The sequence below is a fragment of the Vicugna pacos genome, chromosome 20 (genome assembly GCF_048564905.1).
Source record: "Vicugna pacos chromosome 20, VicPac4, whole genome shotgun sequence".
NCBI lineage: Eukaryota > Metazoa > Chordata > Mammalia > Artiodactyla > Camelidae > Vicugna > Vicugna pacos.
Window position 1 is genome coordinate 16,573,665 of NC_133006.1, and position 24,758 is coordinate 16,598,422.

Sequence of the window (24,758 nt, forward strand, 5' to 3'; positions counted from 1 at the left end):
CGCCATGCATGTTCCTTCCCAATTGGTCCTTTATTCATTCAATAAATACTTATTGAGCATCTACTCTATGCCAGGTGTTGTTTCAGGTACTGGGGATATGGCAAAGAACAAAACAAAGTCTTGCCTCACAGGGCTTGAGGGGTTTGGACAAGTAGTATATATGGTCTATTTGGTGGTACTAAAGAGAAAAGTCAGGGAGGGGAAACACAGTGACATGTTTTTATAGGATGGTCAGAGAAGAACTTTGAAAAGAAGGCAATTGAGGAAAGATCTGAAGAAGGTAAGGGAAATAATCATATGGATATCTAAGGGGAACATGTTCCAAGGAGGAGAAGAGCAGGTGCAAAGATCCTGAGGTGGATGTATTTGAGGAACAAGTAAGGACATCAGTGTGGCTTGAGAGTCCTAGGAGATTAGGCCAGAGAGATAAATGAGGAATAAATAGCTGGGGCCTTAGGCTGTTGTAAGGGCCTTGGCTTTTTCTCTAAGTGAGATGGGAAGTCATTGTCTTTGAACAGGTGAGATGTGTGGTCTGATATATTTTTATAAGATCACCCAGGCTGCTTTGTTGAGAATAGAGAAAAGGTGAGAAAGAGCAGAAGTCAAGGGACCAGCTATAAGCCTATCAACACTAATGAGAGATGACCGGGGCCCTTAGAATAATCCCTGAGCTGCAACAGCACAGGGAGGGAGCTGGATGATTTTTGCACTTCACATGATGTGTGCCTAGCTGGGGCCAAGGGTTTTCATGTTTGGGGCAATGCAAACACTCTAGTACATTCTCAGGGCAACAGAAGGATGGGATCTGGGTCACCTAGAGTTTGAAAACGAGGAACCTGAGAAAAAGGGGGAACCAGTCTGAACATAGCTCCCAGTCGGGTTGGGTGGTGGGGATGAGGAGGCAGGGGACCCTTTCCATGGTCTGACTAGAGAATAGGAGTCAGGATAGTTCGGAGGATTGGAGGCTCTCTCTTCCAGAGAGCTCTCAGCAGCATGGCCCCTTGTGAGCGAGATGTCCAGGTGTTCTGGTTTGCCCAGGACCGTCCCAGTTTATATCTGTTTTCCAGGCATAATTGCTACGAACGCCCCTTTCTCTCCCCAAGTGACCCAGTGTAGAACAATCAACTACATATACGGTCAACCTACCTATTAGGCTTATTATTAAAAGCATCCTATCCAGAGGTAATTTTTTTCAGGTATTTTTCCCAAGGGTGTAAGGCACAGGGTTGCGGTAGTAGTGCTTGTGTACACAAAGTAAAGGCAATGATAGCTTATAAATAGCCAACACACAGACACACAACATTTAAATGCAGAGAGTTTACTTCATTCTTTTATTTGATCAGCATTTATCGAGGGCTTCTATGTGCCAGGCACTACTGTGGTAAACACCTAGGAGACAGAGGTAAATAAGGTGCTGCCTCACCAGGAACAGCTCCCAGTCTTTATAGCATCTGAGGGTGTTCAGGCACGCATGATCGCCTGTGGTCCTCACACCAGTCTCACTCGGTTGTGTGTGTGTGTGTGTGTGTGTGTGTATTATTGGCTTCATTTTACAGGTTAGGGACCCTGCAGCTCAGAAAGTTGAAGTGATTTGTATAAGGTCACACAAGGATTTAAGTCCGGGTCTTCTGAGCCTACATTTTTATTTCTAGGGCTGCACCCAGCAAGCTCTGATGGCTGCATCTCTAAAGCATTATGTCCCACTTGTGGTTGCAGCTGCTGTGATGTTCTTGGATCTATGAAGGAAGAGTGTGAAATGTCTTGCAAGGAGGAAAGTAGGGAGGAGGAATCCTTTCCCCTGTTGGAAAGACTTCCTTCTTGAGAGTAGCTTCCTGTATTTTGGCTGCTGTGTGTAACCCTGGATTGGGAGGGGAAAAAAATCCATGTTCATATCCCCATCTCAGCCTTTGATTCACTGTGTGATCTTGGCCAACTCACTTAGCATCTCTGGGCCTCAGTGGTTCCTGCCTGTGACGCAGGCTGAGTTATTACTCTCTATTCCAGGATGGTCAAAAAGATGAAACTGAGGAAGCAGGACTGTCTCCCAAAGACTTGCAGGGTGGAAGAGTGTAGAAGAAATGATCCGACTCTGGGTGATGTTGGGAGATGGTGCAGAGCTGGTCCCCAAGCTGGTCCTCTCTGAAGAGGTGACCCCTCGCTCCTACCACATCTACCTACAACTTTACCTTTGACACTTGGGAGAGTGTCCTGACCCTTCCTGGACTGACGACTGACAGCTTCCTTTTCCACTACTGCTTTCCAGCCCCTCCTCCCCGCTTCCCTGGAGGGCCTCTGACTTGCTCTGGCTATTTATGGCACCTCCTGGGGGCCCGAATTCCTGCCTGGTCCCTGGCTCTCCTTTCCAAGTCTGACCAGTTTTCCCCGCTGGCCCCAGAGTGCAGCAGCTAATCTGGGGGATCAGGTGCCAGGAGCTGGACTCCTCCTCCTGCAGCTGCCACCATACTCTTTTTAGTACAGGCGTTCCCCACCCCCTGCGTTAACACTGCTGGGTAAGTTTATATCAGTACGCCCCTTCTGCAGAGGAGGAAACTGGGAAATAAGGTATCTACTTATTTCAGTGGGGTCAGTGGGTGCTGGGATTTGAACGCAAGTCTGTCAGCCTCCAAGTTACATGCTTTTCCCATTGTGTTATGCTGCCTGGAATTCAGTAACAGTGAGAGCTGACACCAGCTCAACCCCTACTCAGGGATTGACACTGCTCTGAGCAGGTTACATAAATTAATTCATTCACTCCTCATCAGAATGTTGGGGTAGGTATTATTATTATACTCATTTTATTGGTGAGGAAATTGAGATCAGAGAGGTTTAGTGACTTGCTCAAGGTCACCCAACTAGTGAGAGTAGAACTGTGTGTCCTTAGAGTCTTAACTCCTGCACCATTCAGTCCCTACTGCTTCCAGGACCCCTGAGGCTAGGCTCTCAGGGAGGAGGGCAAGAAGGGGACTAGGAGAGAGGGAGTTCTTGCAGGGAGATTGGGCTCTGGAAGCAGTTGATATATGAGTGTGTGTGTGTGTGTGTGTGTGTGTGTGTGTGTGTGTGTGTGTGAGGGGGTATAGGTATGGAGATGCCAGGCAGCTGGTGAGTGGGGATGGAAACAGAAAAGGGAATTCTCCCAACCTGTCTCTGTAGCCCTAGCCCTAGCCCCCTTCTGTGCGGTGGAGGTGGCTGGAAGGAGCAGGATTAAGCCCAGGGTATGCTGCGGCCTGCCTCTCCCTGTCCCATTTCCCACGCTTGTTTCAGAAAGCATTCGGAGGTTCTGAGAGGTGGCTGGGGAGGAGGGGACAGGGTCAGGTTCGGGTACTCCTTGGGTCTCGGCCTGATGCCAAGCTGCCCTCACTGGGAAGGGAGTAGAGAGGCCAGTTGGAGGCTGGTGGAAAAATAGCAGCCTCACCAGGGGAAGGTTTAAATTCTCACCCTGTGAAAGAAGACACCTCGGGAGCCCGTTGTGGGTGCTTTATGTGCAGGGACAGCTGGGACCCCAACAGCATGTTGCCCCAGAGACCCAGCCTGGGAGTGCCTGCCCCTCGGTCACTACTGAGACGAGGTACACAAACAACGGGCCACGAGCACCAGGCACCCCGCTGGCAGGCAGGAGCCTGCCCCCGTCGGCAAGTGCTCTGTTGACATAAACACAGGGGTGTCCAGAGCCTTGGCAGGATGCAGGGAGAGGGCCACGGGTCTCCTAGAGTCTGAGGCTGGGATGGGAGGAGGCCAGAGTTTCCAATCGCCTCCTGTGTGGGTCACCATGCTTGGCTTGCCATGCAGGGCACACTACCCTGTGGGAGAATGGTGACACCTGGAACTTTAGTCCTGGTCACCATGGTCTTCCATTCTAGAGGCCACTCCTGGCACCACCTGGCTCCCATGGTTGGATTCTTTGAGGAAAATGGTCTGATAAGAATCATGGCCATTAAGTTGACTAATAGTGTTCCCCTTTGAAGGGATGTTTGCCGGGTCGAAGAACCTACTGGGAGAAAGTGATGAATTTAATAATCAACTTTTGAGAGGAGATTTTCAGCCCGTAGAAATGTGTTGGAGTAGGTGCAGGTGGAGGGGGTAGGGCTTTTCAGGTGATCTCCTGAGCAAATCATTCTAGATGGGCTGGGGGACTTGGAGATAGACACTAGAGGGACAAATGAGGCCAAATAACTACTGTTGTGTCTGGCGTGACACAGAGGGGTTCTCTTGGCTTGCGTGCTAGAAGAGGGGGCCTCCGTGATGAAGGGTCCTTGAAGCTAGGAAAGAGCCAGGGGCCTTGGTGGACTCTGCTTGAGGATGAAAGGGGAGGTCCAGATCCGAGGGGACCCTGACTAAAGTCAGGCTTTGTTTAGATGGGTCACCTGTGCATCACTAATGAGGATCAGCAATAAATCTTTAAAACAAAAGGTTCTTATGCTTGTTTTCTGGAACTACAAGGAAAGGGAACCCTGGGAAGACTTTGAAACTGGGCTTGGTGTGCAGGGGATCCCCAGGAGATAGAGTGGATGGTGGCCATGACTTTGGAGTCCTGGCCGGGGCCTGACAGCACTCAGGGGCCTTACGCCTCCCATAGGGCATCACCTCTACCTGCCCGTAGGTAGGAGGGGCCGGAGATGTGCAGAGAAAACACTGCTTGCACGCTGCCCCTCTCCCAGCCCAGCTGACCTTTGTCCACTAGATGTACACCTACCAGTCTGCTCATCTCACTTCACCCCTGTGTATTCGCATCCTGCAGACATTGGCAAAGGGAGGAAATTGAAGGGTTCAGGGGCGAAAGACGGCACCAGGAGACAGTAGACTGAGAGCTAACCCTGTCTTCTGAGGTTGCTATTTTGCATGGTGCTGCTCCCCACCTCTCCAGACATTGGTGAAGGGCTTGTCTCTCCCCTACCTTCCGAGTGAATCACTTTCAGACACGATGTGCCCATTCAGAGGCAGGTGGAAAAACACTGCCCAAGGACAGAGACACACACACATGTGATTTGGATGGTGGACTCCTGGGCTGCATCTGGCAAAGAGAGGAGACAGCTCCGACTCTTTTTAGGCACAGCTCTAGGTAACAAGAGAGGAGGGGCCAAGGGCAGCGTGTACTCCAGGCTGGGCTCAGAACTGGGAAGGGGGGGGGGAAGAGGAAAGGTAAGAGGAAAGGTGGGGAGGCTCGGGGATTAGAGGTTCCCATTCAGGAACCAAGGAACTGGTGCTGAGGGGGATTTTAAGGACGACTTTGGGGTCAGAGGATGAGAGTTTCGGGTTGATCCAAGTCAAGCTTCCTTCTAGGGCCAATATCCAAAACTAGAGGCATCTGGATCCCTGGGCTTGTGGCATCAGTTTGGCCTGGGGAGGTCTGAGTCATATGATAGGCATGGTGCATCTTCTTGGAGGGCCAGTTTAACTTCTAGAATTGGTAACATAAATGAAACTGGTAGCATATTTGTAATGCCTACATGAGATGGTGACGTAAGGACAATGACAGATACTTCTGGGGTGTTCACTTGTTTAAGGTCACGCAGCGATGGAGCAGCCGGGCACATTTACTCTTCCCAGCAGTTCCCTATTTTACAGCTGAGGAGCATGAAGCACAGACAGTGAAGTCAGTTACTTGTACCCAGTTACCAGTTAATAAATGACAGAGTCAGTATCCAAGCCCAAGCTGGTCTGTCTCCAAGGCCAGAACTGCTAACCACTGGACCCTATGGCCCTCATTCCCCAAGCTGATCTGATTCCGTGGGTCTGGAACGAGACTGGAGTCCCGGCCATGCGCAAGTGCCCCACGTGGTCACTGGGCCACACTTGGAGAAGCCTCACAGCAGCTCTTCTCAATCTGCCTGCACATTAGAACCACCTGAGATGTTTCAAAAACTATTAGGGCCCTTCCCTGCCCCCAAAAGAGGCTTTTTCAGTTGGTCCAGAGTGGGGTGCAGGTGTTAGTGGGCTGCTGGTCAGCACTTTCCTTTAATAGAACAGTGTGTTCATTTATTCAGTCAATCATTTGATCAACAAAGATGTGTGAACACCTTCTCTGTGCCCTGTGCTGCACTGGGGCTGGGGACACAAAGGTGGGTGGGGCACTGTGTGTGCCCTCCAGGAATGCAGGTGACCGATCTGCCCTGCTGGGCAGAGCACACCCTTTGTGGAGGCGGGGACAATGCAGATTCCTTCTCGCTAGTCCTCCCTTGGCAAGCTCCAGGAAAAGCCAGTCTCCTTCTCAAATGATGGTGTCCTCTGGCTGTTCCCCTCTGTGTGGTCCTTGGCCCCCACCTGAGAGGGCACAGTTGGTTCTAGGCGCAAAACTCAGCTCACAGAACCAAAGGCTGTCAAAGCAAAATGGGCCCTGAGGGACCATCCGTGCCTGGAGCTCTCAAATTTTGGTGAGCGCAGGTGACAGAAGTGCTGGGAGCTTGTTAAATCTAAAAATGCATGAAGCCCACCCCAAAAGTTCTGATTCAGAATCTGGGGTGGGGTCCAAGGAATACACATTTTAATAGGCTCCTGGCTGGTTCTGGGACACGCTCAGCAGTGGTTCTCAGGTGGGCTGCACGTGAGGAGGTCCTGGGAGTTTTAAAAACACCAAGGCCCAGGCCCATCCCTAGAGAGTCTGGTCGGTATTTTTAAAAGCTCTTGCCGCAAGGCGCCTGGCCTTCCAGCTGGCCTTGTTTTAGGATTTGGGGAGGCAGCCCTGGGGCAGTCACTCCTTGCCACCATCCGGGCTTTGAAACAAGAGGAGTAGGAAACAAGAGGCAGGAAGAGATGAAAAGAAAAAAGCCAATGAGAAGGTTTAGAAAGAGAGAAGGGTGGACAAGACACTCCTACTGAAATCACTACATCTCTTTTTTTTTTCAACTTTTTTTCGTATAGTAATAATAATGAATTGAAGCAAAAACCCAATAGTATGAGTATATGAAAACAAAAATAAAAAATGATCTATAATCTTACTTATACATTCATATGTATCAGATAATGACATAAGGTACTGGTATAACATATATAACCATATCATGTATTATTGTATAGTCATTAGTATAATTAATGTACTGAATTAATAAAATAGATGAATTAAACAGATTAATATAACATATTTTTATATATAATACATAATATATATTTGTATTTACATATAATACATAGTATAAAATATATAACTTGACACCTATAATTGGTATCCTTTTGACTTTGCTTTTCTGTTTTCCTTTTATGTAACTTTTCAAATACATTTTGTTTTTCAGGTAATCAATAATCTAAGTCCTAAACTTTGGGATCAGGTTTGGGAGGGCATGTGAGTGGAGATGGTGCACCCGCCCTCCGAATACGTGCATTCACACCTTCATTCACGTGTGCACACTCACACACATGCAGACATGCTCATTCCAGCCCTGCCACCCTAGACATCACACCCTCAAAGTTCATTAACAGGATTTTATTCATTTATACAATTAAATTAATACTTATTAATACAGGATTTATTAATTTATATTAAGTATAAAATAAGTCTCTTCCCTTTTCCCCATGTCTCTGAATTCTAATGGAAAGTGGCAGTGGAGGGCCCAGGACAGTGGCCACAATGGGACGCGTCACCTGTGGGGAATTGTCAATCCCTGGCCGCTTCCCCTGCTCCCCAGCCCACGTGCCTCAGTTGCTTTCCTCCCCCATGGGCTGAGGCTGGTGGTCTGGACAAAGGCTGTCCCTTCACAGGTGATAGGTGATGGATTGATCACAGTGAGCCAGGCCAGGTAGGGCAGCGGGAGCAGGGCAGCCAGTTTGTTGGTGGGGTGCCAGATCAGTGCCATGCTCACCACCAGCCTGAAGAGCAGCAGCAGGTGCGGCAGGGCCTGGGCAGGGGGCAGGGCGGTCAGGCAGGCTGCCCTGGGAAGTGGCCCTTGACCTTTCTGCAGCATCCTGGACCCAGCGAGTCCAGTTCCTGGCTCAGAGAAGTCTGCCCAGCCGTTACTGCCTGCACCCGATTGACCTGCCATTCCATCTGCTTCTGAGTCCTGGCAGCCCCCCATTTCCCATGCTATTCCGGTGCTGAGCCCTTATGACTTTCCAGACCCAGGGAGTGGGCTAGGAAGAGAATCAGGACAACCCAGCTGATGGCGAGCTGCGCAGCAGAGAGGCCTAGAGGCAGGGCCAGGGCCCGCCCGAAGCCCCCTCCCAGGTCCTTCCACACCAGGTAGGAGGCATAGCTGTGGAGAGATGTTGGCAGAAACGCTCAGAGGAGAGTGTTTCCATGGTAAATGGAGGAAGCCTTCTGGCGTAAGGCATTTTGGTTACCAACAGGTAATCCTCCTGGGCTGAAAAGGGGTAAGTGGGTCTAGGCTTCATTTGAGGGCTGGGGCAGGGAAAGTGGTGGGAAGAAGTGGGCTTGGTGATGTGGGGAGGGGATGGAGAGACTGGGAGAGGGTGGAAGAAGACGGGCTGGAATCCAAGGCAGGTACAGAGGGGACACATCAGAGGAGGCAAGATGAGGTACCAGCCCTTTGGAGGTCAGAATGCAGCAGCACTTCAGGGATGGGAGACTTGTTCCCACCCCATGACATGAGAAATGGGTCCTCACCCTATGACAGGGTAGATGGTTGTCCACACAAGCAACAGAACCTTGTGGGATGGGCACCGGGGTAGCTACTTCAGGCTGTCACACCAACCAGACATCCAATGATTGGTGAACAGCCTGACCAGGGTGGGCCCTAGGAGTGCCAGGGCCACGAAGATGACCCCTTGAGGCCACATTCTCCTCAAGGAGGCACAATCTGGGGAGGCAGAGAACACACTAATGGTAGCCTTCCCCTGGTCCTTTCCCTGTGTCTGCCCATCTGTCTCCTTCTACCTGAGCCCTCGTAGGAGGTCTAGTCCTAGAGGCTGCGTTGGGCCAGCTCCCATCCTGCTCCTCTGAGCCCACATCACCTTTTCTGTTTTCCATGCACTTCTTTTCTCCACACCACTCATTTGGCACCGAGTATACTGTCCAGTATTGATACCTGCTTCTTAGTGAAGACTCCTCTTCCCCAACTTGTGTCTGACTCCTGGATCTCAGGTCCAGCTACGCCTGTCTTTTCTGCCTCCTACAGCAGGTGGCACTTGGCCAGGTACGTAGCAGGCCCTCGATGGGACAGTGTCTTAGACTGAATTCAACCAAGTTGCCATAACCAACCTGGAAGAACCACGTTTGGAAGGCAGGAGCCAGAGATCCCTGGGAGTCTTTTTTGGTCCAGAATGGGCCAGCCCATCTGCCCCGGCTTACGTTGCTGTACCAGACTGGCAGACTACAGGAGCCCACCCCACCTGAGCACCTGCCCAAATTCGAACTCAGCAGAGTGACACTGTAGGTGCCTTTCTCTGAAGCTCTCATCTACCTCTCCGGGGCTGGGGGAGGTTCCCCTTCCATCTTTCCACTTACAGAGGGTCAGGGCCACCTACATGAGCACCCAGATTTCTTGTGGCCTGACTTCTCAAGGAAATAACTGCCTGGTCTCTGATGAAAATGCTGCCATGTTCATTTGCATTTTGCTTTGTTAAGTCATTCGCATGTGGGGTGATGCACAGACCCTCCTCCAACCAAGGCCCCCACCCAATATCATGCTTCTTCTTTGCCTGTGATATTTCAGCCTCCTGCCCATGATTGATGTGATTGATTATTCTCAGTGTTCTGGAGTGACTGCCCACTCCATACTTTCTTGTCAAGGATGCAGGAACATGTCCTGGAGGTTCTAGGGACAGGGCTGACCAGCCTGCCGGCCTGGACACCTTTCTATTTATCTTTCTCTGCTCTTCACCATCCATGTCTTCACTTTCTGCCTTCCTGTCTCTCTATCTGTTTTCTTTTTTTCTATCCAGTGTCGGAGGGCCCCCCTCCTTGCTCCAATCCTTTCTTCTTGTTCTCCTTCACTCCTGGCGTCCCCTTATTTATTCCCAGGCCTGTGTTCCCCTTACCTCAGGCAGCACATCTCCCAGACTGAGTGCCTGCTGACATATGATGTGGAAGGCAGAGGGTGGGAGGTGGGGGGAGGGGTGGAGTGGGGCTCCCAGCTGGGCTGCCTTTCTCCAGTCACAAGGGTGGTGACATTGGCTGGGGAGTTCAGATTGCATGGCCCTGAAGGGTTCATTTCAACAGGGGTCTCCTGATCTGTTGGACCTGGCCTCTGGAGGGCCCCCCTTAATGGAACAGTTGAGGCTTTGGCACTGCGAGACCCAGACCTCCTGAGACAGTTCAGCCCCAGGCTGCCAGGCTACTGATGTCTGTGGTCTCTGCATCCCATGAACAGCTTTGTGTCCATGGGGGTGGTGAGGACCCTCAGATTTCCCCAGAATCTTCCTGTAGCTGGGGCTGTCCCCAGGTGAGGCAAGCACCAGCTTCGGAAATGAGCTCGTGAGACATGGACACAGTCCCTGGTTATAATCTGTAGTTGGCATGGCCCTTCCAGGCTTGGAATCGAGCTTGACAGATGTTTCACAAACCCCTGGGAGCTCATGACTCAGAGGAGAAGGCAGCCTTCTGTATGACTCAGAAAGAGCTCTGTCCAGCAAAGACTAACACCTCCCCTCTTCGTCCCTATCAAAGTTCTGAGTGCCTCTTCCTCGCTTGTCCTTTAGACAGGAGGTCCCCTCCCCAGGTTGGTGGCTCTCCACTATTCCTTTGCCCCATCTCTCCACTTTGGGGACCTGGGCACCCCTAGGAGGCATTTATCCCATCCTCCCAGGAAAGGTAGCAGAGGGGAGGGGGTTTTAGTCTAGGGCAGGAGGCCAGGGAATCATTAACTAAGATGAAAGCAGCAGCAGTTACTTATTTTCTAGGACAGATGATCACTGCCGGGCTGGGGGAGTTCACCATGGTTCCTCTGCTGCAGGAGGTCAAAACGTGGTGACAAGTTACCACTTAGCGAGCACCCATTTTGCACACACTTGATATTTATTAGTTTGATAATGACCCATCATTGTCCCTTGCAAGGTAAATATAATCATGTGCATTTGACAGACAAGGAAAGTGAGCCTCAGAGGGTTGAGCAACTGACACAGCCAGTGGGTGGGTCACTGGGTTCAGTGCTGGCAGTCTGGATCCAAAATGCCTCCTCTTTTCTCTCACCGATTCATTCATTCATTCAAGTCTTTAGTGAACAGCTACTATGGGCTGTACCAGGAGCTGAGGATTCAGCAGTAAACAGCTGGAAAAATCATCCCTCTGCACAGGGAGCTTCATTCCAGTGGCATTGTCTTTCCTGGGCAGTTTCTAAGGAAGGACTTAGACTGGTAAACGGCCACAATTTCAGCTCTCCCCTAAGTGGCAGTGTCCCTGTGGGCAGTGGAAAGTGTGCTGGGAGGGAGCAGATATGGGTACACCCAATGCTGTCAGCAACTTGTGGGTTGACAGCCCTCTCAGTGCCTCCACTAGCATATCTGTGTGGGAAGTGGTGGAACTGGGTATGGTCTTTGCTCCCTGGGCAGGCCGCCATGGTATCCCCTGGGGGCTTCTTAAAGATGCAGAACTTCAGGTCCCACCCCAGATCTATGGGATCAGAACACACATTCTTACAGTGTTTGTGTGCACATTATAGTTTGAGAAGCTCTGGTTAGGGTTCCTCCTCTGATCTTGTGCCATTTCAACAGCCTCTGGCTGGGGATGGTCACTGACCAGTAGAGGGCACTGTAGAGGGGTTTCACCTGTAACACGTTGTCTCCCTCTGTCCCCTCCCTTCCAGACCTAGACTGGTAAGTCCACCGATTTCTGGGATCCTCGGCTGCTCCCTCACCTCGGCTGGACTTTGCCAAAGGACGGAGACAGACTCCCCCACCCCTCTTCAGGGCGGCTAGGAGGAGGACTCTGCCAGGAAGCGGGAAGCGCCACTCCTGCCTGGATTCCCCGCCCACCTCCACTTGTCTGCTGGCCTGGTGACGGGGTCTGGCTGACCTTTCTGTTTCTCAGCGACAGAGCTACTGTTCCTGGACAAGCCGGCAGCCTCTGGGAGCCCCTACACAGTAAGGTGAACACCCCCTGAGGCAGCTAGGGGTGGGGTGGGCATTACCATGGGGCCACCTGGGACTCAGGGGAGGAGCCAGGCCAGCTCAGCAGGGCCAGGCAGAGAGTGGAGAACCTGTGCTGGAGCAGGAGACGAGAAAAGGGCTTGGGAGAGGGCCACTGCCCAGCGGGTGTGAGGAGCAGGGGAATGCACTATGGAAATGTAAACTATGCTGATGAATGCGGCCATGACTTAGGTTTGGACTTATCCATCCCGGTACTTTTTCTGTCCTTCAGAAACTGGAAGTTTTCCGGTGGTTGAGTAGACACAAAAACAACCAGTGACATGGGAGAAGGGTTGAGAGTTTCCTCAAAGGATACAAGCAGAGCTTTGTAGTGGGAGCCCGGATCCTTGTGTGGAGGGACAGATGACAGCATCCTAAAGGACCTTCATCTTGGGGAGGTGCTACCCAGGATGACATGGGTTCTGGGACAAGACAAGACAAACTGGAGACATGGGTAATACAGAGTCAGGCATGTGGTTAGGAGGCTCCAGCCTGCATTTTGCTGGTTGCTATGCTGTAGGTTCAGGACCCTGCCCTGTCCTGGGGCAAAAGAGAGGATAGAGTGGGGTCCAGGGTGGCCTGGAGAGCTCTCAGCCTTGGAGAAGGGAGGCTGAGCTGGGGGAGGAGTGAACCTTCTCCAGGCCAGGTAATGAATGGGCCATTGAAAGGCCCTCCAGGTTGGAAGGCTGGGCAAGGGGACTCCACTGTGCCACCCAATGGGGTGGAGGGGATTTGGACTCTGGTCTTTGGAGGCCCCAGGAAGGTTGTTGCTATAGAAACAGAGGGAGCCCCTCCTTTCTTTCCCAATATCTGACCCATCCCCTGTCACTGGCGCCTCTGTGGGCGGGGGGTGCAGGGCATCACTGGCTGTGGCACTAAGGTTGTGCCTTTAGTTCCTTCTGTTTATTTTTCCTTTTGTTTATTTTTGTTTCTTTGTCTTCCAACTTCATTTCCTCTAGAAGTGGAAAGAAAAGACCCCGGAGAAAAAGATGGGGCAGAGGGAGAGAGGGAGTGTTTCTGGAAGTCCTCGTCATCTCTGCTCATCCTTCCCTTCTGAAGTTTAATAATCTCCCCTCTGTCCTTACTGGGGGAGAAAACCTGGCTTCCTTACCTGTGAAATGGAGTTAAAAATAACAGGCAGCTCATAAATCTGCTCCGAGGATGGAATGAGCTAGGCCAGGTAGAGCGCGTTAACGCACTGGCACGGAGTGAAGCTCCCTGACTGTTAGCTATTATTACTACAGTTATAATTCTGATTATCTTTAATGTGAAAGAACCGGAAGGATTGGATGGAAGGTCAAGGGAAGACTGCGGCTCTGACGCCCATTCCCCGCAGGCTGAGGGCAGGCTGAGGCCGGCTCACTTATGTCACCTGCCTGCCGTGCCGGGGCACTGTCTGCAGCCTCGGAGTTTAAGGCCAAGGGAGCAGTGCCACACCTTCCCTTTTTGTCTCCGTCTTCCATGAGGACATGAGGCAAACAGGTCCCCACCCTGCTCCGCATTACCCAATCCTGAAGATACAGAGGAGCTTCGGCCCCTGACTGGGAAGACCTGGGAGTGGGTCTTCGGTTTCCTGGGGCCCGTAGAAGGGAGGAAGAAGGTGGACAGGGAAGGAACAGGAGGCCTGGGACAAGGCCTCAGCTCCGGGGTGGGGGTGGTGTGAGCAAAGGGAGTGGAGGAAGGGGGGCCAGGAGGCTTTCTGGTGTGGATCCTAGGGGATCAACCATGGGGACCCTGAAGACTTTGAAGGAGGATGTGGTGTTTCACAGAACTCAGCCTTGGGGTGAATGAATCCCAGGCCCTCAGAAGCTCCTTGAGAGCTGGATAAGACATCTTCATTGGCAGGAACGAACTTCCCACACTGCCTGGAACCCAGCTGACGCTCACAAATGGTTCATTTGAGTGGGAAAGCCACATGTGACAGCACAGGGCCAAGAGTTACTCAGTGTGGCGGGATGGCAGCCGGAGAGCTTTTGGAGGGGGAGATGGCCCAGGGCTGGGGGGTGGGGGCGGGGGGCACTACCGAGCAGGAGGGGTCCAGGTGCGGGGAGCTGGTGAGGGGTGAAGCAGAGAACAGCAGGAACAAAGGCCAGAGGCTGAAATCAACAAGCTGTGGGGACCTGGGCTGACAGAGAATGGGGCTGTTGGAAATTCAGGGAGGAAGAGGGGGAGTGGGAGGAGGAGGCGGTGGATTCTGAGGGCCTGGGTAGGGGCTGGTGTCTGTGCGGGGAGCTGCTCGAAGGCCCAGGCCCCAGGCTGAGGCTGGGGGCCAGGTGAGCCTCACTGGAGGACCACGCCTTTAGTCTTCGTTTTCTTTTGGCTTCCACTTTAACTTTTGTGACTCCTGTGTTTTATGTATCCCTGGGAGCTACCTTCTGACCTTTCTGGAAGAAGGAGGGGCATGAGCAAACACATGTGGACAGGGTTTATCATCTACAGATGCTCTTCACATGGTCTCATGCCATCCTCACAATCACTCGGAGAGGTTATTTTTTCCCCCTACTTTTCATAGCTTGTAAAAAGAATCACAAAGTTAGTATAAAGACATGCATGCTTGGTGTGAAAAGTTCAAAGAATACAGAAAAAAGAGTTTCAGAAAATAGAAAGTCCTCATTCACGCCTCCAGGCCCCCAATTTCGCATCCTTTTCAGTAATGACCGGTGGGAATAGTTTGGGGTGTACCCTCCTAGACCAGCACTGTCCAAGACAGGAATCACCAGCACATGTAGTGACGGAGCATTTGAAGTGGAGTGAGTCCCAGCTGCGATGTGCTGGGTGTGTAAAATACACATGGATTTCAAAGACTTGGTACGAAAAAAGAATGTAAAATAGCTCAATAATTTTATATTGATTATCTGTCGAAATGATAACATTTTGAATATAGCGAGTTATATAAAATATATTATTACAATTAATTTCTCCTGTTTCTTTTTGCTTTTTTAATGTGGCCCCTAGGAAGTTTACCAGCACATCTATAGCTCACATTATATGTTTATTACACAGCGCTACTCCAGACATTTCTCTATCATTTACATATACATCCATGAACAGGTATCCATACTTGTATATAGTTTTGTTATTTACATTAATGAGATCAGAAGATGTCTAGCTCTTTGTGGCTTGCTTTTCTACTTTAAGATTTTCATAAATCAGCCCACATAGATCAAAGTAGCTATTTTGACATTTGAGGAAATGGAGGCACATTAAGCAATATGACAAGCTCACTCAGCAATGACCAGGGTGGTATTTAAACTCACAATCTCTAATTGCAAATCCAAGGTCTTTCTGTCTCATGGGAGATTAATTTGATGTACTAGGTCATGGGGAGCCATGGCAGGTTCTTGAGGAAGAGAGAGATAGGTAAAGTTCTGTTAAAGGAATTGATCTGACCAGGGTGTGTGGGGTTCATGCAGATGAAGACAATTTGCTCCCTCATTGCAGCCACTTTGGAAGCCAAGTCTCACCTCCGTGACCTTGAAAAGGCTCATCTGGCACTGACTCCTTTTTTCCCCTGAGCCCTTGTCCTCTGCTGGCACAGGGGTGCAGGGGATCTGGCAGCATCGAGTGACCAGGTGGATGTGCTCCCATGAGAGTTCCCTCCAACCCGCCCAGTTCCTACTGCTGGTGGGGGTTCCGGTGGCCAGTGCCGTCCTTCTGGCCCAGTGCCTTCGATGGCGCTGTCCTCGCCGGCTGCTGGGTGCCTGCTGGAAGCTGGAGAGCCAGGAGGAGCCAGTGTCCCATTCCACTCCCCCGCCAGAAAATGAGTCCTCCGGGCAGTGCCCACCAGCTACGCTGCAGGAGATGGCCGCCTTCTACCAGGAACTGCACACACCCACCCAAGGCCAGACCGTCATCCGCCGGCTGATGCACAAGCTGCTGGTGTTTTCGGCTCGAGAGGTGGATCACCGAGGTGGCTGCCTGATGCTCCAGGATACGGGCATTTCCCTGCTCATCCCACCAGGTAACAGCACCCAGCTCCCTTCTCAGGGTACAGTTGTTCACGTTGCACTTTGGACAAGGGCACCAACTCCAAGGGAGCACCATTCAGAGACATTTTCATAATTTTGAAAATTGTTTATATGTTTAGTTTGACTTTCTTAACTCTAAAGGTGGATATATTTCAAATGTTTATGACAGCGTCCTGCCAGGTGGAAGTAAAGGGCCTTGTTCTAGTGAGCAGTGTGTTATGACGATTCTCCCATAAAGGGAAGTAAGGTGTCTGGAGGAAGAGCACCTTTTGCAAATTCACACAAGGCCCTGTGTGAGCTGGCAGCAGCCCTGGGAGGAAGGGGACAACTTGCTCAGGGTGACATCACAAGGCAGTCAGAGTCACCTTCCTCTCCTTCCGTGCTGCCTCCCCATGTGCCTTCTCCCCTGGGCACCGTCTCTCCTGGGCTCCCGCCCCACCTCCTCTCCCACTCTGGCCTGGCCTCTTCTGGGGTAGGGTGTATCTGCTTGCCAGGCCCATCTCAGCTCGCCCCCTCCCCAGGTGCTGTGTCTGTGGGACGCCAGGAGCGCGTGTCACTGATCCTGGTGTGGGATCTGTCAGACGCCCCTTCACTGTCCCGAGCCCAGGGGCTGGTGAGCCCCGTGGTGGCGTGTGGCCCCCATGGGGCCTCCTTCCTGAAGCCCTGCACCCTCACGTTCAAGCACTGTGCCCAGCAACCCAGCCACGCCCGCACCTACAGCAGCAACACGACCCTGCTGGAAGCCAAGGCCTGGAAGCCCCTGGGGCGGCCAGGAGACCACACCTCCCGGGATGAATGTCGCATCCTCCTCTCCCACTTCAGGTAGGCACCTGCCCATTGGCCTGTGCTTCCTGCCTCCTTTCTCTGCTGGCCTCACCCTCACCTTTCTGTAGGGGTGGCCCCTTTATCTGTCCACGATGGCCTGCAAATACCTTATCCCCGTGTCCTTCCCCAGTCCCTCTGTCCTAGTGTCTATAACAGCTTACATTGTCCAACCCTATCCAGGACTGCACACCTTACTGTGGTCCCTCTGCCTACCCAGAGTCCTCTGTCTAGACGGGGCCTGTCCCATCTCTACCTCTGTTCCTAAGATTGTCTCTTCCCTGTGCCCCAGTCCAAGACTATCCCCAAACTGACTAGGGCAGTCTGCCCCCTCCAGTTCTCTGACTCCGTCCCATCTCACGTCTGTCCTTAGTTCTGTCTTTCTAGAATCTTAGACCCTTCTGCCTCCCAGTCCCCTTGCCACCCACTGACCAGAGCAGGGCCATGTGTGGGACCCCTCCCAAGCATGGCAGCCCTGAGACCAGCTTCCCTCTTTCCCACACTGGCTCTTTTCCCTGCTCAGTGACGGTCACTGTGACATGACTCACTTTCTGTCCCCTTAGCTGACCCCTCCGCCCCAGGCCTTCCCTACACACACCCTGGAATGTTCTCTTCACCTCCTTGGAGGCCTCCACAGAGGCCCCTGGTGCAGTGGGAGCCTGGTGGCAAGTGGGCTGGTGTCCCAGCCTCTCCCTCAGGCACTGTGCATGGTCCCTGCCACCGCCTCTCTCCGCAGCCTCTACACCTGCGTGCTGGAGGCACCGGTGGGCCGGGAAGCCCGCAAGTGGCTGCAGCTGGCCGTGTTCTGCTCGCCTCTGGCTCCGGGGCAGTCCCACCTGCAGCTGCGCGTCTACTTCCTCAACAACACGCCCTGTGCCCTGCAGTGGGCTGTGACCAACGAGCAGCCGCACGGCGGGCGCCTGCGTGGGCCCTGCCAGCTCTTCGATTTCACCGGGGCCCAAGGGGACCAGTGCCTGAAACTCAAATACATCTCCGAGGGTGAGGGAGGCAGGCCCGGGGGGCAGGGCAACAGGATCCCACTGGAGGAAGGGGTCTGGACCTCTCCTGAGGTGGGAATCTGGGAACTCCAAGTTGCTTTTCGAGAATCCTGGGTTGACAGAAGCTTCAAGGGGGCCTCTGGCTCCTGCTGTGCCTCCCAGAGCCCCAGGCTTTGCCCACTTCCTCCCTCTGTTGCCCACTCAGCACCAGTCCCTCTGTAGGAGGGTAGGTGACGTGGATGGGAGGTGGGAGGAGAGGTGTGGCTCCCACAGGGTCAGGGAGGGAAGGGGAGGTTTCTGTTGTCCCGTCCTGATGGAGCTGGTGTCAGAGGAGGAGGCCCAGTCTTTTCTGCCCTCCTTGTGTTGTGGGTTGGCTACGGGAATTGACGATGGGGTCGGGGTGTTTGTGTGGTTGAGGACATGGGAACACATGTGTGGCTGCTTCCGGGGGTAGTAGATGGGAGGGTGGGGGTTGGAGTGGAGGGTGGAGGGGCGGGGGGTCTGTGTGCTGTGTGTTGGGGGCAGTGTGTGTTGGTAGAAGGAAGACCGCTCGGGGTCCCCCCCAGGCTCTGGGGACTCCCATCCTTTGCTCCCTCCCCCGCCCTCCCCACAGTGCCCTGCACAGCGCCTGCCACACAGTGGCCTCCTTAAACCCCCGTGGAAGGCCCCGCTCTCTGAGGCCCTCTGCTCTCTGCCCCTCCCCAGGCTGGGAGAATGTGGACGACAGCAGTTGCCAGCTGGTCCCCCATCTGCACATCTGGCATGGAAAGTGCCCCTTCCGCTCCTTCTGCTTCCGCAGAAAAGCAGGTAGTCCAGGAGCCTTGCATCCACCTGCTGCCCTCTCCTCTCTGCTCCCGGTCACCCTGGAGCCCCGCAGCTCCTCACTCAGCCGTGCCCGCAGACCCTCTCTTAAAGGCGAGGGGCCACGGCAGATCTTTGCAGTGAGGAAGCCGGGGTGGCCTGCGCAGCTGCTTCAGATTTCCAGTCTTACTGTGGGGTCCCTTTCGCTCTCCTGCTCTCCTCCCTGGGGCCTTTTCCTCTCTCACCTGCTACATCTCCTCTTTGCAGCCAGTGAGAACGAAGACTGCTCGGCACTGACCAATGAGATCATCGTCACCATGCACACCTTCCAGGATGTGAGTTGGAGCTGAGGGGCAGAGGAAGGGCAGAGCCTGGGGGTGTTCTGGGCAAAGTGGGCAAGGGTCTGGTGCCCAGGAAGTATGGCTCTAGGCACATAATCAAGCAAGGGAAGAGGGCATTTTTCCAGCGCAGAGACCTCCTGGCCTCCAAGTTACTCAGCATTCCTGACTCCTGTCTATCCGTGGATGAATCTTGCAGGAGGGTAAAAGAACCAAACCCTAGAGTAACCCTTTCTCCCCACCTGGATGTGGCTTCTTTTTGGACTGACGGTCTACATCTGAGAGATGGTGCTATATATCTTAAGGTGGAGAGTAACCAGGAAGGGGTCTTGAGTGGGTGGAATGGGATTTAGATACTCTGCTCTCCTGAGGGAAGGTATGAAGAAGTCAGGCCTGGAGAATCTTTGGGGAGCCATGGTGGCATCTTATTGGGGAGGAGGCAGATACTCCTTGCAGTATCACTTAGGGAGGAGGAGCCAAGGAGAGGAGGAATGGAAGAAGTGGGCACGTATGCCCGAGTTCAGTCTCTGTTATTGGACGACCTCCCCCTGCCCATGACCCCACCCAGGACTTCTCTTAGTGTCTTGGGATGTACTTTGTTTGGTCTTCATGTCCCAGGTCCCCAAGAGCTCAGTGAGCAAACTTAAGTGAGAAGGTTCTGGAGTCGAGGAAGCAGAGGGTAGAGGGTGCTGGTGGGGTGGGGCTGTGTCTCCTGGTTAAGTGGCTCTGGGTGACAGGCTGAAGGAGAGACATGGGGACTGGAGGTGGGCACCCCAGCTCCTTCAGAGGGATGTCGTATGATCCCTAAACGTTTCCCTGCCCCTCTGTCGGCTCAGGGTTTGGAGACCAAATACATGGAAATCCTCAGATTTCAAGCATCAGAGGAGGAATCCTGGACAGCGCCACCCCCTGTCACCCAGCCACCCCCATGCAATAGGTGAGGTGGGGGTTGCTTGGGCTGCTGCCTGGGGGATGCCTGCAGGGCGAGCACAGCATTGAGGTGTGTCTGGAACCAGACTGGGTCTCTTGATCCTCCCCTCCAAGAGCACCCTTTCCCCCTCTGCAGGCTGCCCCCAGAGCTCTTTGAGCGGCTGCAGATGTTGCTGGAGCCCAATAGCATCACAGGCAACGATTGGCGCCGACTGGCCTCCCACCTGGGGCTCTGCGGTATGAAAATCCGGTAAGAGGGGTGAGGTCTGAACATGGGAGCGGAAGGTGGACTGGGGTGGGATTCTCAGGACCCCTTGGAGGGACCCATGGAGACTGGACCACAGACAAGGGAGGGACTTAAAAGTCAGGGAATGGCCAATCTCCCCCCAACCCCCACCACTCCCCAGAACAGGGCTGATCTCCTTAGGACAATAATCCCATTGGTTAGAGCCGAGCAGTCCTCGTTCTCATGGCTACAAAGAGGAGAGGACGTGGCAGGTGAGAGGGGAAAAGGCCAGGGGAGCAGAGCAGGAGAAGTGAGAGGGACTCCACAGGAAGGCTTTAGAACTCTTTCTGCTTATCATGGCATTCTCGGTACCTAGAATGATGCCTGGCTCATGGTTGGTGTTCAGTAAATATTCAAAAAGATATTGGATCACATGTAAGTCACTGGTACATACTGAGTGCTTGACATGCTATGCCCTGAGGGGCAGGACGGCAGACCATAGAATGATGTGTGTAGAGCATGTAGCTGTGTGCCTTGCACGTGTTAATTCAATAAACAGCAATGATGCGGGCAATGCAGCTGTGGGCTCTGTCAAGAGAGATCGGTAGACCAGTTCTGAGCTAAGCCCCAGAACTCAAGACTGTGACAGCAGGGGTCATGGAGGACTTCACCCAGGAGATGAGACTAGAAAACAGGGTAGATTTTAAAACCACTCATTTATTAAACATCTATCAAATACCTACAATGTCCTGGAAAAACTATGCTAAGCATTGGAATACAAGATGAATGAGACATGGTCCCAGTGCCTACCTAGCAGCTTACACTCTAGTAAGGGATACAGAGAGCTTAAAAAAAAATCAGGGCACATGCTCCTTTGACCTTATTGTATGTGTCCAATATTGCATAGCAAGCTGAAAACGGGGACACGGGATGGCCAAAGCAAGAATAATGAAGACTTACGTCAATTACAGTTGATCCTTGAACAACGTGGGGATTAGAGGTGTGACCCTCCATCCTGTCGAAAATCCTAGTATAACTTACAGTCGGCCCTCCGTATCCCCGATTCCCCATCTGCAGATTCAGCCAACCAGGGACAGGGTAGGAATGTACTATTTACTATTGAAAAAAATCTGCATGTGAGTGGACCCACGTAGTTCAAAGTGGTGTTGTTCAAGGGTCAACTATATATCTCAATTTTAAAAAATGAATAATAAAGACTTGCGGGAGCTATGCCCAGAAGTCCAAACTGAGGAGTGCAGAATGATCTCCACCTGGGAGGTGGAAATTAGAAAGGCTTCAGGAACAGGTGGTGGGGAAGAGGGCGATCAACCTTTCTGTTTGGGGGTAGCAGAGGTGATCGTGGGTCTGATGGTTTAAGGTGGGAAAGGGATAGGCCTGAGGAGGGACGGCTCAGGGAGAAAAGGTCAGAAAAAACAGGGCAGGGCCAGGTGGTGGATGAGCCAGAAAATCAGGAGAGTGAGCTTGGTTAGTAGCCGAAAGGGACTCTGAAAGGTTTTTGAGCAGAGGAGGGTCATGGTAAAAGTCTTGGTTAGGAACAGCTGCTTCCTTAGTGGTGGGCCGGATGTGGTGGCCTGGGAGAGAGGGAGGGGAGGGGAGGGTGTGTTTGGAGTAGGGGACATAGAGAAGGCAATTGCAGAACATCAGAACTGGAAGCCAACTTAGAGGTCTTCTCATCCAAGCCCTGCTGTAAGAAGAGGAAACTGAGGCCTGGAGAGGATTACCTTTTGGGCCAGGGCAATATCAGATTTGAGCTGGGGCAATCTCAGATTTCAAAGTCCTGGGCCTTGCCAGCATCCCGACTGCCCCGGAAGGCAGACAGGAGGAGGATGAGGAGCTGGGGGAGGGGTGGATCTCGCTGCAGTGCCCCTCCTCCTGTCACCTCCCCCGGACCGCCCACCTCCCCTCCAGGTTCCTGTCCTGCCAGCGCAGCCCCGCGGCAGCCATCCTGGAGCTGTTCGAGGAGCAGAACGGCAGCCTGCAGGAGCTGCACTACCTCATGACCATCATGGAGCGGCTGGACTGCGCCTCCGTCATCCAGAGCTACCTGAGCGGGACGCAAAGCGGCAGCCCAGCCCCGGTCCGCGGGGGCGCCCAGGAGAACCAGGGCCTGGAGCTGGACGAGAAGTTCTGAGCGCCCTGCTGCGGGGCAGGGTGGGGCGCTGTCCACGGGGAGGCCGTGGGTGTGCCCCGACACGTAGGAAGAACACAGCATCTGTTCCTGTCTGTGCCCATCGACCTCACTGGGGTCGATTGTTGGCCTCCCCGGGTCAGGACCACCGTTTTGGTCTTCGTTCTGTGTGCAGATCCTGTCCTGGCCAGCAGGGGGCGCATGAGCCTAGGAGATGGCCAGCCTCTGGGAAACTAACAGACCTATGGACTATTGCTGCCCTGTTGGCACTCCTTGGGGACTGGTGAGCCCACAAGTATTCACTAAGCACTTAGTGATACCTGGCATTGGACTGAGTATCATGGGGAATCCTGGAATATATGGGCTCGGGTTTGGAGCCTTGGCAAGACCACAGTTCTCTTGTGGGAATCAAGATGAGCCCATAGTGGCTGAGGTAGAACTCTAAACAACATGCCCTGTGGTCAGAAGAGTTGGGTGTGGTATGAAATGTCCATGCTTTAAGAGTTGAGAAGGGAAGGAGTGGATATGGGCTGGAGCAGTGAGAAAGCCTCGTGGAGAATGCTGGACAGGCAAAGAGTGGTTCAGAGATCTTAAAGTGGGGGGAGCAGGGGATGCTGAGTGGATCACGGTAGGAGCTGAGTCTTCATGGGGTGCTGAGGCATGAAGGAGCCCAGCGCTGTGGGTGTGAGGTGAGGGAGGACAAGGGTTCAAGGCCAGATCTGAAGATGGGCAGTCATACCTGGCTGTCCACCTGTCTCCTTTGCCTTCCTTGATCTCTTTATCCTCCCATCCTTGCCTTGTCTTCCTTTATCTCTGCCATTATCTCTGTCATAAAACATCAAAGCTGAAAAGAAACTTCAAGATTATGACTGTTGCCCAAACTTTCATCTCTTTATCTTGCGATTAAAACTGAATTTTTAAGTCTCTCTGACTTCATTTTGCTGTCACTGTCTCCTGCAGTAGCTCCATCCCTGAATCTCTCAGGCTCTCTGTTACCATCTTTTTGTCTCTACCTAGTTACTGAACCTACCCTTATGTGTTTCTCTCTCTCTCTCTGCAACCCTCAGGCATTCTCCCCCAGGCAAGTGTCTCTAAACCAATGTTATGTATCAAAAGCAATTGAAAGACACCGGTCTACCCTAGGAATGGATGGGTGGGGATTCTACCCCATGAATCAAGATCAAATTTAGGGTCAGAAAATAAAAGGTTAGGGATTAAAGAACAGCCCTTTCAGTCAACAGTGATTTATTCAGCACCTACTATGTGTTAGGCACTGTATAGAAAATAGATCAATAGGCTGGATCCTGAAAAGAGAACAAAGGGTTTGACTCAACTCAAGCCTTTTGTTTGCAAACAGGTGTTGTTAATTTGTTCAAGGGCAGACAAATGATCTCTCTGGCAACACTAACAGTTTGCTTCTGTATTTAATTAAAAAAATACTAAAGCTTTTTCTGTGGTGAGCAATATTGTATAATAAAACACGAAAATTGCTTTTCTTTGCTACTAACTACATTTTGCTCAGATTGATAAATTTGGATGTGGGTATGAATGGTTTTATGTGGTAAAATCGTATGGATGGGGGTGGGTTGGAGGGCAGCATTTTGCAGATTGTACTTCCAGTGTGGCCATTGTCTTGGTCCAGCATGGTAAATCAGGAAGGTTCTCTTCCCTTTCTGCTAGAAGCAAGCCTCCAGGATGGGACCCTCGCACCCCCTCCCTCTTCCTGTAACCCTGTCCACCCTCTGTTACTCCCCGCCCAGCCCCTCGCCACTAGGGGCTGCCACCTATGCCAGGCTGGTACCTTAGCCTTCTCCCTCTGCTCTTGGCTTGGAACTGGGCTGCTAAGAGCATCTTTGTCCTCTGGAGTCCAGCACAGTTTTCCCCTTTTCTCCTATTGTCTCTTCCTTGCTCTCCACACCAGCCAAAGTCATCTTTATTTTGTGTTACTTCCTACCCTGGAACAAATCATTTTAAGAGTTTCAAACCTTCTGGAATTGTGACTAGAAGCCACAGGTGGGGGTGTTTCTATGATGGGAGGGAATGCTTTCTGGCCCCAGCCCTAATCTGTCAGAATGGGCTTGCAGTGGGGAGCAGGAGGCTTGGAAATCTTGAGATAGGTGGCAAGCTGCCTGATCTCTGTAGGGTGGATCCTTCCTTCCTTAAATCAAACCCAATTGGCTGTGTTTATCAGCTCCTAAAGCCAAGAGATGGTGTGCTCCAGGGGCGCAGGGACATTAAGTGCTCAGCCCTGGCTCTAGCGCTAATTAGCACGGCTTTTACCTCTCTGGCTTCAGTCTCTTCGCCTTGGAATGAAGCAACCTTGTTTGAGGCTCCCCGAGGGCTTTCTTCTATGGGCCTGGCACCAGTTCATCCAGGGGATGTCCACTTGGGGAATTTTTCTTTGTGTGTTGCCTTTATTTAAAGTGACTGGTCACTGCTTGTGGACTTACCTCCAGCCCTTTTCCTGGTAGGTTCCCTCCCTGGTCCCTAAACACACCAAATTTGTGACTTCTGTTC

General features: G+C 52.3%; 2 protein-coding genes across 3 annotated transcripts; one reads left to right on the forward strand and one right to left on the reverse strand.

The window, feature by feature from the left end:
* Positions 1–7,626: 7,626 nt before the first annotated feature.
* TSPO2 (translocator protein 2) lies at positions 7,627–8,724 on the reverse strand. The gene is given in 4 exon segments (XM_072945815.1): positions 7,627–7,709; positions 7,712–8,030; positions 8,081–8,180; positions 8,552–8,724. Coding segments are annotated over 4 exon segments (675 nt in total).
* Positions 8,725–11,713: 2,989 nt separating this feature from the next.
* UNC5CL (unc-5 family C-terminal like) lies at positions 11,714–23,706 on the forward strand. 2 transcript variants are annotated; one of them, XM_031688513.2, is made up of 9 exons: positions 11,714–11,969; positions 15,451–15,970; positions 16,499–16,799; positions 17,536–17,798; positions 18,503–18,604; positions 18,866–18,933; positions 19,773–19,873; positions 20,003–20,116; positions 22,022–23,706. In XM_031688513.2, the coding sequence occupies exons 2-9, from the start codon at positions 15,586–15,588 to the stop codon at positions 22,242–22,244; spliced, it is 1,557 nt and encodes a 518-aa protein (XP_031544373.1). In that variant the 5' UTR covers positions 11,714–11,969; positions 15,451–15,585; the 3' UTR covers positions 22,245–23,706. The 2 variants fall into 2 exon arrangements, with proteins under 2 accessions (XP_031544373.1, XP_006202093.1); XM_006202031.4 differs by having other exon boundaries at positions 11,714–11,964.
* Positions 23,707–24,758: the final 1,052 nt, after the last annotated feature.

Bases quoted from the DNA above. Each gene is read 5' to 3' on its own strand.
- UNC5CL (XM_031688513.2), top strand. From the start codon at position 15,586: ATGTGCTCCCATGAGAGTTCCCTCCAACCCGCCCAGTTCCTACTGCTG. The intron at 16,800-17,535 runs GTAGGCACCTGC...CTCTCTCCGCAG, and splicing joins ATCCTCCTCTCCCACTTCAG to CCTCTACACCTGCGTGCTGG. The intron at 18,934-19,772 runs GTGAGTTGGAGC...CTGTCGGCTCAG, and splicing joins CCATGCACACCTTCCAGGAT to GGTTTGGAGACCAAATACAT.